General features: G+C 41.4%; 1 protein-coding gene across 3 annotated transcripts in view; it reads right to left on the reverse strand.

The window, feature by feature from the left end:
* Positions 1-14825, reverse strand: part of NHS (NHS actin remodeling regulator) — a 347582-nt gene that overhangs the window by 93967 nt on the left and 238790 nt on the right. Inside the window, exon 1 of one of the 3 annotated variants that reach the window (XM_059678459.1) lies at positions 7215-7282. The exons of the other annotated variants lie outside the window; for them this stretch is intronic. Within the exon in view, the coding sequence (XP_059534442.1) occupies positions 7215-7248 (34 nt within the window). The 5' untranslated portion in view covers positions 7249-7282. Of the gene's footprint in view, positions 1-7214; positions 7283-14825 lie in introns of those variants that run through there. 3 annotated transcript variants of the gene reach the window in all.

Here is a 14825-nt window from a genome sequence, read left to right on the forward strand (position 1 = left end):
TTTGTTCCTTCAAATCAAAACTGAGTTTCCTTCTACTTTGGGTGACCTAACCTGAGATTGTAGCATAGGCCAAAGCAAATCTTTTAAACCTATATAACATAAAAATGCCACCCACATGTTTAGTCTGGGGTCACTTTTTTCAAACCCTTGCAGGCAGAATAACCTGGTGGTAAAAAGCCCAGGTTTGGGAATCAGACAGAATTGGATCCAAGTCCTGGCTCTGCAACATCCGAGCTGTAATCTTAGGCAAGTTACATAAATACTTTAAACCTGATTTTCTTCGTCTACTGAATGAGCATAATAATTGTGCAGTATCAACTATGACAGAGCAATTAGCTAGTCCTGCTGAGCACATAATAAGGGGTCATTAAATGACTTTCAATGTTAACATCCTGGTTTTTCCCTAACCACAGGGCCCAAATCTCCTCAGCCCCCAATGCCAAATGGACAAGCCCTTCTCAAACACATTATATTGATTATGTATGATGCAAAAGAATTTAGCTTTCTATTTTAACTCTCAAAGTTTAGAAGAAATGTTTCATTGCTTCTTTTTTAAAATATAATTTAACAATGAATTTTTATTGCTAATATCTCTATAATTCTATTCTGTAACAGCATGTTTTAATTCTTTATTGTTTAAAGTATTACATAAGTCTTCTTTTTCCCCCATTAACCTATCTCTGCTTCTTTCCAGAACCTCCTTTCCTTTGTAACATGAATGAAACCAGTGAAGGATAAACAGGTTGGAAGAGAAAACATACCCTGAGTGAATATTTTTTGAAGTTGCTAAAATAAGATGTTGAAAACAAAGACCCAAGAGAAATGCTAACATAAGCTACTGGTTTTATATTTACACCTTCACTCAAATAGCCACCCACTACTGAAATTATAAACAAGTGTATAAAATGTTATATTGGAGAATGGAGTAAGGTTAAAAACATCTTTTGATACTTGGTTGAGTCCGCTTTCATTTGCCAGAGGTGAACTGATATTAACCAAAGTATGCCAGGACATGAACGATGAAGGTCAACCTCAGAAAAAGTAGAGTAAGCTTAGAGGGACAGGGGTTTTAATTACCTGTGACTGATGTTACCATTGACCCATGAAAGACCCTGAAGATTTTGCTCACACACTTCCAACACCAAATCCTGATGATGATGATGATGATGATGATGATGATGATGTGATGATGTTGGCAATGACAGTGATAATGATAATAACAACAGTAAATATTCAGCTTTATCATATGCCAAGAACTGTGTTATGCACTTTATTTTCATCACATCACGACAAGCCTATGAGATTTTGCAGAAGAAACAGCAGCTTAGAGAGGTTTAACCTCAGAATATTTCTCCTGGCTAACAAATTCCTACCAGTCCATCAAAGTCTAGCTCAAATTTCACTTCCTTGGGTAACTTTCCCTTTCCCTCTTCACCTCCTTCATCCCCCATTCACTCTTTATTTGATCATTTTGAAGCCTGTAGTGTTTTTTATGTGTTTTTTTTGTTGTTGTTGTGTGTGTTTTTTAGTAGACACACTTGGAGACATAGCCATACACCAGTTTGTTTTGGTTGCTCTTTCACGGAGTACTGGCTGTGTCTCTGGATGTGGCTTTAATACCTTAAAGGTTTTGCCCCAAATATAGGATAGGATGTAGGGATATTCTGTACCTACAGAATCTGATCCAGGGCTAGACATCTATAAAATTGTACTGAATTGGATTTTTGCCTTTTACCAAGTTTTGGATTTCATAGTTATTTTCTGCTGGATACTTTAGACCAAAGGCTGAGAAATGTCACTGTCCTACAGAGAGCTCCATCCACAAGAATGTTGTGGAACAGGAAAGGAACTCATTTTTTTTTATCATCCAACTCAAAAGTTTCCCTTCTTACATAAATCAAAGGTATATCTTATCTCCCAGTTATTTCTTCTGAGTCCATCAGTGGCTAGGCCTGTCACCCTCCTGTAAAAGGAGAGTAGACAAAGAGAAGCAGAATGCAATTTGGTGGCAAAGAACATTTTTCCCCCGGCAGAAAATGGAGTGACTTTTAGCTTATCTGCTGTCACCTTGTTAATGTGATCATTGTTCTTCAAAATAAAATCTCCTCTTTTTACCCATGATGTCTTTGGTGTAAAAAAAAAAAAAAGCAAGTAAATGACAAGAGGAGAGGGGCAGAAGGTGAAAAATAAAAGGCCAATTAATCAATAGAAGCCACAAATCAACTTCTTTCCCAGGAAAAGCACTCAGTATACAATTATCTTAATTATCTCGGGCGGCCATTTTCCTTGCTTTCCAAGGTAGGCATGGAAAGTACTAGAAACCCGTGGCACCTGTCATTACTCCTGGTATTCAGAGCAGGAACTGTAGGTCTATGTTGGTTGGGATGAGTAATTTATCACTCATTTAAGCTAAGGGCTCTGTGGTTGTTGATGTGTGCCTCTGGCCTATTCTCAAGCACATTGTTATTTTCAAATTAATCATCCAGCTCCAACTTGCTGGTGAAGGTTTCCAGCAATAAAAATTTAGATGGAAGAGGGATCCTAGTTGTTAATAGCCAAATGCCATCTATGGCAAGCATAACAGTAAAACAAGGCAGTTAGGGAAGAGTGAGTATTCTATCTTGAAGAATAATAAAAATTTCCTCTTTGCTTCATTGTAGGGTAGGGCAAGAAAGGAATAAAGATAACATTCCTGGGAGGCCTCAGTTATTCAAAGTTGAGGAAACATTTGTATTTTTGCCTTTATTGGAGTTTGACATTTGGCATGGGTAAGCTTCAGAGAAGACTAGAAGATTCTTCCTTGAACAGTCAAGTAACTTCCACCTGAATTTACATATAGAGGGCTTGTGCAGGATAGAGAGAATGTGGACAGCAGATTATAATTGCTGATAACTTCCTGCAGTGTTACCCTTTCCTAATCTTACCATCTCCTCTACCTCCCCACCCCCAGACTGTGAGAAGGCAAGAATCAACCCAAAGCAAATAGGCTGTAATTTTCTGCAAAATTTTGGCTATATAAGATGTTTCCCTTGGTTTTAGAGACCAGGAACTTTTTTTTCTTTAGTTTTGAAAATCATCAGAGTGAGCTCATTATATTGTATTCTAAAAAATAAGACAAAACCAAAAAATCCCCACAAACAATAACACACCTAAAACTTGATATGTCTTAACCTATATACCATAACAGAGTTGGTTCAAAAATCACCTCCTCCAATGGTCCCAGTTGACTAGCTGAGCCACCCCATGAGAGAGAGTTGGCCCCTCCTTCCTGTGGATGGGCCCTGAGGTATCCAGCTTTCCGGTGCTCATGGGTCAGTATACTCCTGACTCGGAAGTCCTCAAGGGCAGAACTGTGTCTTTGTCATGTTTCATACACAAAGCCCAGCACCAAGATGTGACTTCAAAAAGTTTAGCTCACCCAATGCTCAGTTCCCTACAGAATGAGAAGCGACTCAGTTGAGCAGCCAAGAAAGGGGCCAGATCTGGGACAGAACAACTCAAATATTCTATTCCACAAGAGACAGGGAGTAAGAAACTTGGGAGGAATTTCTCAATGGCAAGATTTTGTGTGCTGTGCCGAGTTTTTCCTGGCTCACTTCAGCATGCTCAATCCAGTGTAACATTTGGCTGCATGCCTTCCCCTAGGCACAATGTTGGTATTTTCATGTCCCATCTGTCAGTGCCTCTGGAGGACATTAATATAAGTGGGTTGATCCAGAAAGGACACCCACTGTCCTGGCCTTCTGCCTAAGCCATGCAAATGGAGAGCAGCTTCACAGCCACAAAGCTTTTGCCTGTGCCAAAGGCATATTATTTTAAATATGATTATCATCCATAGCTACTATAGATTGAGCAGCTACTAGGTGCACTATGCTAAGTCTTGTGCTGGCATTCTTTCATTTCTTTCTAATTTAAAGACTACACAAGGAAGATATTATCTTCATTTGAAAAATTAGGAAGTTGCAATCCCGGAACTTTCCCAAAGTCATACAACTGATAAGTGGTAGAGTAAGAATTCAAACCCAGATCTGACAGATACCAAAGTCCATTTTCTCTATACCATGCTGCCTCTTTAAAACCTACCTAAAGGATGAAACCCATAATAAACCAACATATAAAACCAATGCAAATTACCAAGGCTAAATTTAATTCTGAGTTAAATTTATAGTTCTCAATTATTTTATTTATTTATTTATTTATTTATTTATTTATTTATTTATTTAAGAGAGAGAGAGAGAAAAAAAGGGAGAGGGGGAGAGAGAAAAATTGATGTGTGAGAGAAACATTATTCAGCTGCCTCCTGCACACCCCTTACCGGGATCAAGCCTGCAACCCAGGTACGTGCCCTGACCTGGAATTGAACTGGCACCTTTTGGTGCATGGGAGGACACTCAAGCAACTGATTGCCACCTGCCAGGGTCTTATATTTATTTTTCAAACTAAGCATTCAAATTAAGAAATAGAAAAAAAGTTAAAATCTCAAGTAAATGAATATAAAATCAGATAAGTTAAAAATGGAAAACACCAATAAAATGGACAAAACAGACATTGCCATAAGATGATGGCAGCCTACACTTTGCTCTCCCTGAATGTGGAGTTCCCAGGAACGAACTAAGGGACCTGAGCTGACATTCATACTAATATGAATTCTTTCTTTCTGGGCAATACTAATGTCCAGAGATCTGGACATAAATAATGGAAGTAGCTATTGGGCCCCCTGGCCCCTGACTATGGACTGGCTTAAGGGTCTGTCTGGGCCCAGAGAGCTTGCCCAATAAGCTTAAGTGATTCTCACTCCTGCCCAAGCCACCAGGACATCCTTGTAGGTGGGATGCAACAGGAAGCCTGAAGCTTGAGTCCCATGTTCCATTTTTCCTAAAGACCACACTATCCTTTTGATGTCTATTCAGCTATAATCTATCAGCTTTAAGATCTAACATTGTCAGCACATGTGGCTGTGCCTGTCCCCAGGTTGGGGAGATTGAGCAGGGGTTAAGGAGGAAAGAAAGCACAGTTTTATTTTCCCCTGAATTATTCCTATGCTTATAAGGCAATCATATAAAACAATCGTTCAATAGCTTTAAATCTTATAAATAAAACTCCCCTTAAGATTCCAGTTTGAAAGATGGTGAAGATCAGAGTAACTGCATTGTTTATGTAGTAAATACACACCCAAAACTATAACATTTTATAATAAAATCTGGTATAATAAAATTTGTGTTGAGGCAAAAAGCAGTCATTTTCTCCTCAGCTTTTATTGTGCTGAATGCAATATCTGCCAACTCCTACTTGGAGGCATCTTTGATTAAGGGCCTGGTCTCTCCACTTATGTGCTGTCCAGAGTTGGCAGGGGGTGCCATGACCTTTTGGAACTAATGCCAGAAGATGGCCAAACTCATAAAGTGCCAGCAGCTGCAACAAGCTTGAGCCCTCTGTCTATAGCCCTGCAAGCTTCCCCTATCCCTCCCTGGCCTGCCAGCCACCCCATGCCTTGGATCTCCAACTCTCTGAGGTAAACTGAGTCAAGCTATTCTAACAGCCTTCTCCCATGTTTCTCTTTGAGCTTAGAATGGAACCTTCTGGAAGGTACCTGGAGGGGCCTCATTTCTTTGGTCTCCATCCCATTACTTAGTCTTCTGGCCTTATGAATACTTCCTGGCTGTTGGACACTTTCCCCTGAATCCACTGAAACTTATGAAAATGTGTGGACTTACATCTTTAATTGTCTCACTCAGTTCCCTGAGGAAGTTGGGGTTAGAGTGGGAGTGGAATTCTTACTTCTTACCTAAGTCAGTGATTTTCAAGCCTGGATGCACATTTGAATCCACCCTGGGAGCTTTTTAAAAAACGCACTGATGCCTGGGTTCATCCCCAAAGATTCTGAGTTAATTAGTCTGAAATGTGGCCTGCACATCAAATAATGCTTATTCATCATAAGTATATATGATACTAGGAATTTGGATTTGAACAGCTTCACCCCCAAATTCAGAAACTGTAATGCCCTGAAGAAACTGACAGAGGTTCAGGGGTACCCACCAGAAGCTGCCTGGTCCACAAGCATGATTAATTCCCTTCCTAAAGGATTTTAGATAACAAAGCAGGCACAAATCAGTGCCTCCCCATCACCACACCTGGAAAAGCAACTCAGAGGGTGTATTCTGAGATGGCAGGGCAGAATAACACTTTCATGCAGCAGGCCTGCACACAACCATATTGGGAGTGGTTAGGCTAACATGTGGCTCTTGGATCATGGCCATGCCATGCATCAGTCTCCACAGAGACAGTGGAGGCAAATCTACAACACTCACACTGCTCACCCATGAATGTTCCACATGACTAGGGGCGGAGTGGGGAGAAAGAATATAAGAAAGGCACTGTCTCTGACATTTAGGAGTCTGAGTTAAAATGGAAGGACTACCCCAATGCAGGACGAATATCACAAAGAGTTCAATACTTTTCAAACAACATTCCATTGTGTGGCCAACATTCCATAATAAAGGAATATCATGAAGGAAGGTTTAAAGGACTAAAGAAGTCAAGACATACTACCAAATGGTTTGAGACTATTTAAGATGGAACAGAAACAAAATATTGGGAAATTTGGGTCTAAGGACTCCCGATTCAGGGCTGATTTGAGCCATAGAGAGATAAAGAAATCTCTCTGTGTACTCTCAGGGTAAGGGTAGAATATTGAGGAATTCCAAGAAGACAGGAGTGAGGCGGGGGTGGGAGGGGGAGAAGAAAGGGACAAGCCGGCGGGGCACAGTGCAATTGGAGGCAGGATGCAGGCCTGGGCCTACTGCAGCCTCATCCCAGCAGCCCTGGGGAATCCTACCCTGGAACCCTCTTGGAAGACATCCAAATGTCAGAGTGGAAGAAGAGGAGGGAGAAAGTCTTGTCCTTTCTGTCTTAAGTAGTCCAACACTTCAGAAGGAGCAAAGTTGCAAACATGGCCAGCCCATATGAAGACCCCAAAGTCCTTAAAGCTTAGTAGCCACTGGCCCCAATTGTCAAGGTCAACCCTGAGGTTCAGGCAGAGTCTCCCTTGTTCATGTCTGTTCCTGTGCAAGGGCTCACATTTTTCAAAAAACATACTTAGTACCCCCAGAATAGGAAGCAACTGCAGCTCATGCCCCTCTCCATTATGTCTGGCTTACCACCCCCCATTCCCCTCCCCCTCTGTTTAGCCAGGAAATGCTGCAAACCCCAAATACCTGCATTCTTGGGCATGCAGCAGGCGAGAGGCATGCTTGGATTCCAGCTCTGCTTCTTAAGGACAGGCCTTTTCTTTTATCCAAAGCCCTCTTTGGAGTCCCAGAGAGCTGAAAGCTGATCTGCTTAAGTCAGCAGGCAGAGCCGGGGGTGGCGGGAGGGTGAGAGAGGGCAACCTTCAGCAAGGATGGTGGCAGATTTTCACACAACATCTGTGCTGCCTCCAGGACTCCCCCATGGAGGGGCAGATGGTCTCACCCAAGTGCTGGGCCAGCGGCTAATCCCTCTGGGGTTCACTTGAATGGCAAATCAGGACTCCAGGGCAGCTTCGAACACACCCTGTCTCCAGAGGAGGAGCTTAGTACTTTTCTTTTCCAGCCCTGGAAGAGTTTAGAATGCAGTGGTACATTTTTACAGCCTTGCTGCTCCAAGTGCAATAGGCCAGGGGTCAGGCATCACCTGGGACCTTGTTAGAAATGCAGACTCTCAGGCCCCACCCGCTTAAAAAGCACTGCCAAGTGCCATGTGGCTATGGAAATCATTAGCACAATGCCAGAGTAGGTAACTGGACAAATATTAAAACCCAGGGAGCCACAGCAGCCCAGCCCCCATGCCAGTTGTCCAGTAACAAGAAGGAATACATCCCATTCCATCACCCCATGGCTATCCCACATTGCCACCCATTCTCTCACCAGACTGGGGCTGGTTCACTTGGCTGTGTAATTTTAGGTATGTGCGAGGGCGAGCTGTTCAACAGGTCTGCATATGTTTGCACACGCACTGAAAGGATGCAAGGGGATACAGCTTCAGTTTTTCTTTGCAGGCTAAAGATCAATTTCTGATAATTATCTACCCTCAACACACATACCACCTGTATCAACATGTCAGATTCTGGCGATGCCAATAACAACAGTAATAGTGCATGGCAAGAATCTTTAAGCTCCTTCACAAGCACCAGCCATCCTGAAGCCTACCCAGATCATCCTCTTGGCAAGAAAGGGAGAATTTAGGGACTTCTACAGTTTTGCTCTAATAGCCTTTATGTCATCAAGGCATATGCCATCATGGCATATGCTTCACCTCCCACCTGAACCCAGCAACTGAATCCATATGCAAAAGCTGGATGGGTAGAGTGAAAGAAGGAAGATAAAGTAATGGAAAGTTGGAAAAGAGCTTTTGTTTTGTTGTCTAGAAAAAACATTGAAATAGCTAATAGTGAGGTAGATGGACTTGCTTTCTTCTGAGAGTTGCCAGGTCTCTGCAGATGGCATCAGTTTCCTGCATTGGATGTTTCTACTCCTTAATCAGGTGGAGCAAGAGCCAGAGTAGGTGACTTCATTTCTGAGGAGTAACTGAATGGTGCTGAGTTTCTGGGATGCATTAAGCTATCCCAAATCAACAGAAAGTCTGGCTAGAACCTTGGGGAAGTGACCCAGACAGAATCTTCATCCTTCCAAGCATCTGTTAATGGCATCATTGGATGGCATGGCCATTGCCTAAATACTATAAATTGCAATGCTCCTGCCTAACATTTCCCTCTCATTAGCAGTGGGTCAGGGCCCTGAATGAGGGAGGAAATCAAATGGGCTGGAGAGAAGGTAGAGGGAAAGTCAGCCAGGGATGAAGACAGGGGAGAGAGAAAGCAAAGAGGGTGGCCCAGGGCTTTACTGGGATTTGTGTGGCCTCTTAAAAGCAATCATGGTGGGTTTTTGAGTAGACAACCAAGCTAAAACTCTTCTTCAGATCCCTAGTCTTACCTCAATCACTCATAAAACGACTTTCATGAATGGGAGAAAATGATGCCATTGTTTTATTTTCTATGGGAAGTTGTAAGAGTTTTTAAAAGATTAATCTCCTTCTCAGTCCTGTTTTTTTCCCTTCCAGTGACCCCAAGCTGAAAAGGAAAAATATTTTCACTTGGTATTTAAAAACCATAGTGAATTAGCTTTTGTTGTTCATGGCAAAGCCACTATTTAGTTGCCCAGAATCAAACCAGATGTCAGAAAAGAAAGAAGACCCAGAATCCTGTGAATTTTCCTTTCACCTTTGCAAAAGGGCCAAAGGGAAGTCTGGGATGAGAAAACAAAATGGAGGAAGTTTGATGATCAACAACAATCCTGACATATGGTTTTGATGCAACTGCTGGCTAGCTCTTTGTAGGGTCTATGGGAAGTTCTGGGACCCTAGTTGCACAATACCTCTTGACTTCCAGAGTTTCTACTGTGGACACTAGGCCAGCAGCACTAATCCCATAGAAGACAAAAACCAAGGTGAAAAAAACAACAAAAAACACCAAGATGAGCAATGGAGAAAAATGGAAAAGAGAATTAAAAGACAGAAAAGAAAAAAACAAAAAGAGGTCAGCAGGACTTACTGGCACACTAAATCTATCAGAGAATGCAAGAAAGGGTGGGGGGTGGGAAACCCTAAAACAAATAGAGTATATTTTCTTTCTGCAGACTTCTGGGAGAGTATGAGGAGTAGATTCTTATTCAGTCTTGATTTTCTTTAGCACACCACCCACCACAACTCTCATAGATTAAATTAGGGGGAAAAAAAGTTCCCACGGGCCTCATCTATTTCTTACTGTTTCCTAAATCTACAGTATGAGAAAGCAGGAAGTCCTTTCCACAGTGAGATGCTTTTTATCCACTCAACCAAGATGTATTAAGCCCCTATTCTGGTAAGATATTTGGGTGATACCAGAAGGCCTTGGGTACTATTCTTGCCCAGGAGAAGTTTACAGCCTATGGGGGAAGATATACATGTTTATAACAACAATAATAGTGATAAGTACCAGTTTCAAATTACATTGATGTGTAAAAAATTAATGATGTGCCAGTGACTATGCTTTCTACACAGAATCTTATGTAATCTTTACAACAATGCTATGCATTTCGTTATTCCTCATTTATAGATGAGGAAACTGAGGCCAAGATAGTTTGAGGAACTTGACTAAGATCACACAGCTATTAAGCTAGCAGTAGTTGGCCTGGCTGGGTATCTCAATTGGTTAGAGCATGCATGTCAAACACAAAGGCTAACATGGGCTAAATAAACAAGGTTTAAGTTTATGTGGGCTTCAAAAAAACAAAAGCTTCCACTTTCATAGAAACATAGGTTTATTTCTATAGAGACATGCTGAATACAAAGGGCTGAAGTAAATGAGTAATCGTTCATTAGTATTTGTTGTTGGCCGCATGTAGCCCACAGGCCTCAAGTTTGACATGCTTGGGTTAGAGTGTCATCCTGATATGCCAAGGTTTCAGGTTCAATCCCCAGTCAGGGCACATACAAGAAGCAACCAATGAATGCATAAATAATTAGAATGACAAATCAATATCTCTCTCTCTCTCTCTCTCTCTCTCTCTCTCTCTCAAATCAATAAATGAAAAAAAATTAAAGCTAGCATGGCACCAACAGCATCCACTACCAACTCCAATCTGCTTGGCTAAAGTGGAGTTGGCCTCAGTATTTTTGTAGCTTTGCTCTCCACTGAAGTCTTAATGTCTGCACTCCTTTGCTGACTTGATCTGAGTTTACCTTTTACAGAAGGGTCTTGGAGAAGAGTTTAACCTGTAGGAAGGCTTTCAGAATCCTATATGGTCCTTTCAGTGACCAAGGCCATTAAGCTAGCATACCTGGTTGCCAATGCATCTGCTGGGGTTATCATTTGCAAGCTAAATTGTGTCAGGAGTTGGCCCAAAGTCACAGTCCCAGAACCCTTCTCATGAGTTTCAGCCATATTCACTCATATGCTCCATAATAAGTGACTCAGGGCATCTGGCGGTCCATACCCTCTCTCCCTTGACAAATCAAGATGCAGGCCACTGAACTTCCTTTGGCTCATTCTCAATGACTCCTAAATAGGTCAAATCACTTTGGAGACTGGCCAAAAGATAATTTTGTATTAACCACTGACCTGTTTTATTCCTCTGGCATTTCAGGAAAAAGTTGAGTGAACGCCTTTTCTCCTTGTTTGTCTAAGTCCCTATTTCCTGGAGCTAAATTTGCAGCCCAAGCCACTGTGATTTATTCATAGATACTGATACTTGTCAGTGGATTGTTACCCAAGCTTACTTGTAGTCCACATGCTGGATTCCTGTACATATCTGTACATGTATGGAAAATTGAAAGCCCAGTAGGCCCCAGCTTGGGATTGGCTTGCCCCATAGCTGTTCCAGCCCCACCAGGCTTAATGTCAGGGTCTGTTGAAGCAGTCCTTACCACATGGCCAAGAAATGGGGAGCATGAATGATAAAGTATACCCGGATCCCCATCTTTCAGCTGCTTTTCATCAGGAGATGAGCCAAGTACAATTTATGTAGTATTCCATCCCTCCATGGAGCCCACAGCTGCTCAGTTTCTGTTCTCATGAAGGAAGTGCCACCATTTTGGTTTCTTATATTGGAGCAGAGACCCAGGGAAGGAAGCAGAAAAAGAAGCAAGATGTAAGAAGTGCTGAAAAAAAGGAACAATATTCTTTCCTTTTGTGGTTTATTCAAATCCAAGAGGAAACTCAACACTTCCAATTAGTCAAAGTCTTGAGCTAGAAAAATAAAAGACCCAGGCCTGGCTCAACTGTCTCCCCAGTAGTTGCTCTGTGGCAATGCCTTTATTTAATTTTAAGATGTCAATCCTCTTCTCCATCTCACCCCCAATTTCATTGTTTGTTTTGTTTTGAGTCATTTAATTGTTGTTTTTTCTTTTCCCTTCATATACTGAAAAATATCTTTAGATGAGTCTGCTTGGCAATCTGGCCCTACCATAATAACAGAAGTTGTGATACTGAATAGGGATCTCCTCACTCTTCCTACTAAATCTGAAACCATCACATAATGAAAGTTTCTCATGGTAATAATATAATAATGAGAAAATTAATATTCTATTAATTTAGAAGATATTTATTGAGGACCTACTATGTATTTTAAATGCTCTTTATATGCTATTACAGTTAATTCTCACAATTCCATGAGGTAGATAGCAGTGTTGAATCCATTTTACAGATCAAGATACTGATGTGCATAGAGGTTAAATAACTTGACTAAGGCATTGGAGGTGGTAAATGGTACAGCCTGGACCCCTAACCACTATGCTAGATTACCCCAAAAATATAGATGAGGTAACTCATTATCATGCCTCAAGAAGCACAGACTCAACATCTCTCATCACTCAACCCCAAGTCAACAATAAGGCAAGACCAGGATTGAAATCCTAGCTACCCACAGAAAATGCCTGTCATTTGCTTTGCTGAGTGTTTCAGGAGGAACATTCATGTGTGTGTGTGTGTGTGTGTGTGTGTGTGTGAGAGAGAGAGAGAGAGAGAGAGAGAGAGAGAGAGAGAGAGAGAGAGAGGAGGGGGCAGGCTACTTCCATGGGTATGTGCATGCATGTGCATGAATGAGTAACTATATATACTCTCTTATGCAATGCTCTTCCTTGATTCTGGATAAGGAGTTCCTATAGATAGATAGATAGATAGATAGATAGATAGATAGATAGATAGGTATATAGGTATATAGGTATATAGGTATATAGATATATAGACATATAGATATATAGATATATAGATATATAGATTTAGATATAGATATAGATAGATGATATAGATATAGATATAGATATAGATATAGATATAGATATAGATATAGATATAGATATAAAAGCCTAAGTGACCATTCGACTGTTCGACTGGTAGCTATAACATGCACTGACCACCAGGGGGCAGACATTCAATGCACAGGCATGGAAACATGGAATAGATGGATGAATCTCAGAGGGAAGGCGGGGGGTGGGGGGGCGGGAAGAGATTGACCAAAGATCTTATATGCATACTAGAAACCAGGTGCACAGATTTGTGTACCAGTGGGGTCCCTTGGACTGGCCTGTGGGGATCGGGCAGAAACTGGCAGTCCAATATCCCCCAAGGGGTCTGGGATTGCAAGAGGGTGCAGGCCAGAAGGAGGGACCCCACTGGTGCATGAATCCATGCACCGGGCCTCTAGTTCATAATAAAATTAAAAACAAGATCCTAACCTCTCCACCTTGCATAACTCCCCACTGCCATTTCCACAAACTAAAATTCAGAAGGTACTAACATACCCTTCTGGCAAAGTTGAGAACACTTACCCCGGGCCTGAGCTGCCCCTCAGTATCAGAACCTTCCACTTGGCAGGTGCTCCAGTTTTGGCAAGAATAATTACTAAGTACTAGATCACCGCATGAAGTCCAAAGATAAATTCATAAAAATGCAGATGTTTTGGAAGAAGGAATCAGAGTTTGTTGAGCCTTAAGTAATGCCCCCAACTCCAAAATGGAGGCTTCTTGTCCTTTCAGTTGGCACTCTCTCTTTCTCCAACCCCCTTGCCTTACTGATACAAAACACCTTATTTTGACCCCATTACCAAAGTGAAAATAGTTAAGTATTAGCTTTTCCCAGGGTATTTCTATTTTAATGACAATTTGAGGCCTATGGCTGAAAGGATAAACCCGGAATGGGGGAACTAGATGTATCAGTCAGCAGGTGGAAGATAATTTGGGCATGGAAGAAGATAAAGCATTGGGTTTTCTATAGTTCTAGAACTAGCTAACACTTTATTAATGATTTCTTGAGGATCCTAGTAAAACTATATTGTGCCCAGAAGATGGAAAGAACATTAAAATGGTCTTAAGAACAGGACCATTCAGGGACAGAGAGACAGCATTACATAATCTCCAAGGTCCCTAATAGTCCCAATACTTTTATTTAGCTTTTTCAAAGATAGTGATTGGCCGAAACCGGTTTGGCTCAGTGGATAGAGCGTCGGCCTGCGGACTGAGGGGTCCTAGGTTCGATTCCGGTCAAGGGCATGTACCTGGGTTGCGGGCGCATCCCCAGTGGGGGATGTGCAGGAGGCGGCTGATCGATGTTTCTCTCTCATCGATGTTTCTGACTCTCTATCTCTATCCCTTCCTCTCTGTAAAAAATCAATAAAATATATTTAAAAAAAAAAAAAAGATAGTGATTGCCTTTGTGGAGGAAGAAGAACCTATGTGTAATTCTGGGAGTTGATAACATTCTAGGCCTTGACCTACCTGGTCATTCATTTCTTTTCTTTTTTTAAAATATATTTCATTTATTTTTTTACAGAGAGGAAGGGAGAGGCATAGAGAGCTAGAAACATCAATAAGAGAGAAACATGGATCAGCTGCCTCCTGCACACCCCCTACTGGGGATGTGCCCACAACCAAAGTACATTACTTTAATTGGAATTGAACCTGGGACCCTTCAGTCCGCAGGCTCTATCCACTGAACCAAACCGGTCAGGGCAAGGGTCATTCATTTCTTAATAATTCATTGATCTGTATGATTTGAGCACTTTTCTGTATGTATGTTAGACATCACTCAAGGTTAAAAAATCAAATATTAATTACTGTTTTTACACCTGCTCGACTAGGCACAGGAGAGGATAAAATATAATTTTCATACATTGCTTATGATTTCTAGTAAATAATAGCAGATTTAATTTGGGGGAGGCAATTTGGTCAGTTGTTTGGCTTGGATAGCATGATGGCTTGTTTTTAATTTACTTTGAATGCCTTTATTTACTTACAATGCACACAGCATGTCAGTC

The sequence above is a fragment of the Myotis daubentonii genome, chromosome X (genome assembly GCF_963259705.1).
Source record: "Myotis daubentonii chromosome X, mMyoDau2.1, whole genome shotgun sequence".
NCBI lineage: Eukaryota > Metazoa > Chordata > Mammalia > Chiroptera > Vespertilionidae > Myotis > Myotis daubentonii.